Consider the following 2580-nt stretch of genomic DNA (forward strand, 5'->3'; position numbering starts at 1 on the left):
TTTTAATTACAAATCATACCTTGTATTAACTTGAAAACTAGGTAGGTACTCGTCTAGTTTGTTCGTACTGGCCCTACCTACCTAGCTGCAAGGAGTTAAAAGCCATTAAAAAAACATTTTAAAAAAAGTTCATTTATTCTTTTTCAAAGAGCTTTATACGAGTTGAAGTGTTTAATGACTGCATTTAAACACTTCAACTCGTATAAAGCTCCTAAAATTTATTAATTTGCGCCGCAAGGCGGCGTTCGGCCGACTGCACGGCGCGCCGCCACGCCGCCTGCAGCTCCCGCAGCTCCGCGTCGCTCAGCTGGCGGCGCTCGGGCGGGCGCTCGTGGAGCGGCCGAAACGCGCGCCCGCTCTGGCGCATCTTGTGGAGGCGGGCGGCTGTCCGGGCCCGCTCCTCCACTCGCCGGCCCCGCTCCTCTGCCCTTAGTTGTAGGGCCCTCTGCTGGCCCGGGCTCGGCGGAGCCGGCAGCAGCGGCGTCTCCTCGTTCGCCTCACTAAAAGACAAAATAAAAACGATAATTAGTGGGTAGCCTTGAGATAATAGTAAGCACTGTCCCACAGCAGCTGGGAACAAGTATATTATATATCTCACTCTAGAGCCAGGAACTCCTATCTGCCATACCACAATTATTTATTTTATACAAGTTAAAGTTGCTTGATCATAACTTCACAGTAGGTACCTATTATTGTTCGTTTATGGTACCTACCTACTTAAATAAATAAATAATTATCGTCAGTATCATAATTTAAAAAGAAAATTAAATTTGACTTACCACTCGACGCCACCGCCGCCTTCGCCCACAGCTGAGCCAGGGACTCCGCCGTCCCAGCACCACCGGCTCCACCAGCCACCGCCGGAGCTAAAAATCAAACACATACACTCGAAAAAAAAAACAAATAAAGCAACATAGTTGTTAATTGCGAGCACACAATGCAAATAGGTTAGGAATGAGCCAAACCACGACGTGTTGTAAAATATTCCACTGCACATTCAGTCGATATGAGCACACAATGCAAATAGGTTAGGAATGAGCCAAACCGAAGTGTCCACTGCACATTCAGTCGATAAGAACACACAATTATTATAGGTTAGGAATTAACCAAACCAACGAAAACATTCCACATTCATTCGTTAAAACCATTCAAAATCCAAGTAGGAGCAACATGGTGTAATGGTGTTAGTTAGTTGTCAAATTGACCATTATAATTATCTTAACAATCCACGCAATTTAAACCATTAAAAATAGGTACATACCAGCATGCGCCCATATTTTCTGAAAAAGAAGAAAATATTGTTATTACAGGTAATAACTGATCCAAATAATCATAAGCAGATACTCGATATTTATTATTTTTTCGATTTAATACAGGTAAAATACTTACATTATGTAATTTAACCCGAACACCACAAGACTGCAACTTAGTTAAAAGTTCGTTCATCAAATTTGATCAAGTTTCAAAGATGGAGTGGGTTTTTTTTTATATGTACCTATAGTGTTTTACGGCTCTGGGTGCAAGCTCTTTTAAGCCAGGAGTATGGTTATTGCACAGATAATATAATTTGTTTTTATTATTTTCCAGGAACATATTATGTAAAATTTCATTTTGTTCTTGATTATTACCGATACCTTTGAATTAATTTAATATATCAAGGATTTTTTCCGCTTGACGTTTCAGTTGTTAGACTGTAACCTTTTAGGAGGGTAATTATTTATATATTTCATGTGATTACTCGAAGTCAACAGATTTTTTATTATAAATAAAATTTAATTATAAGAAGAAAAACTAAATACATTGGGTTAACTTTAAAATGAATCTACCAATCGTCGGATAAAACTAGTCTCTGTCTAATCTATGGAAGAAACTATTTCTTAGTACCCAGAGCCGTAAAACATCGTATTAAAAAAAAACTAGACCGGGACGTCGACGTGTAGGTATTGCCAACATCATCAAAACTAGACCGGAAACTATCAAGAAATGTTTTGTAAATAGGAATGGACGACTTGGAGTTATTTTTAAATGTAGTACAACATTATAAAAACATGTTAAATAATGATTTAATGTCCTTAAATTTGCGACATCAATCAAAATATTTTAAGTACCTACTTTTAAAAATAAAAATTACGGTTTTGAGTAAACGGAAACGCCTCTAAGGCGGCTCGCGTCGTCACATTGCGTTAATATTCCGATAGATGGCGTCAGAGTAGAGTGTAGTGTGAAGGAAAACGAAGGAATTGTTATTTGTTATATTTCAAACTTGGCGTGTAAGTACTTATTGTTTGATTTATTTCAACTTGTGAATAAAACAAAATATAACTATGTGTGTTATTGATATTTATAGCTTTGTTATTATGTTTGTTACAGACAATTTTATTATGGCGCACTCGGTGAATTCAGTGTAAGTGCCTACTTTGGTTTCATTGCAGCAATAGTTTTTTTTTGCAATGTTGTTGATGATATTATTAACTGGCCAGTGACTTTTTTGATTTTGTAACTTAATCAGCCTTAGCTACTGGAATTAACTGGGATATAAACTAATACATAACCTATCATCATTACTGTTTTTCTACTTAC

At 37.5% G+C, this 2580-nt stretch overlaps 1 protein-coding gene and 1 long non-coding RNA gene across 3 annotated transcripts; one reads left to right on the forward strand and one right to left on the reverse strand.

Annotated features, from left to right (window-relative positions):
• Positions 1-200: 200 nt before the first annotated feature.
• Positions 201-2573, reverse strand: LOC114355217 (uncharacterized). Of its 2 annotated transcripts, XM_028307927.1 has the most exons (4): positions 1390-2573; positions 1262-1280; positions 780-866; positions 201-500 (listed from the first exon to the last, which is right to left on the reverse strand). In XM_028307927.1, exons 2-4 carry the CDS (start codon positions 1273-1275, stop codon positions 212-214), a joined length of 390 nt encoding a protein of 129 aa, XP_028163728.1. In that variant the 5' UTR covers positions 1276-1280; positions 1390-2573; the 3' UTR covers positions 201-211. The 2 variants fall into 2 exon arrangements, with proteins under 2 accessions (XP_028163728.1, XP_028163727.1); XM_028307926.1 differs by having other exon boundaries at positions 1262-2573.
• Positions 859-2221, forward strand: LOC114355218 (uncharacterized). The gene is made up of 2 exons (XR_003656090.1): positions 859-1027; positions 1095-2221. It is a non-coding gene; the product is annotated as an uncharacterized LOC114355218 (long non-coding RNA).
• Positions 2574-2580: the final 7 nt, after the last annotated feature.

Source organism: Ostrinia furnacalis, unplaced genomic scaffold (assembly GCF_004193835.3).
Source record: "Ostrinia furnacalis isolate ACB-3 unplaced genomic scaffold, ASM419383v2 OfSCF2373, whole genome shotgun sequence".
NCBI lineage: Eukaryota > Metazoa > Arthropoda > Insecta > Lepidoptera > Crambidae > Ostrinia > Ostrinia furnacalis.

What these genes read in the sequence shown, in the direction of transcription:
- LOC114355217 (XM_028307926.1), bottom strand. Translation starts at nt 1,446, where the DNA reads ATGAACGAACTTTTAACTAAGTTGCAGTCTTGTGGTGTTCGGGTTAAA. An exon ending in GAAAATATGGGCGCATGCTG is followed by an intron (nt 867 to 1,261) that starts GTATGTACCTAT and finishes TTTGATTTTTAG; the next exon opens with CTCCGGCGGTGGCTGGTGGA. An exon ending in GGCGGCGGTGGCGTCGAGTG is followed by an intron (nt 501 to 779) that starts GTAAGTCAAATT and finishes TTTGTCTTTTAG; the next exon opens with TGAGGCGAACGAGGAGACGC.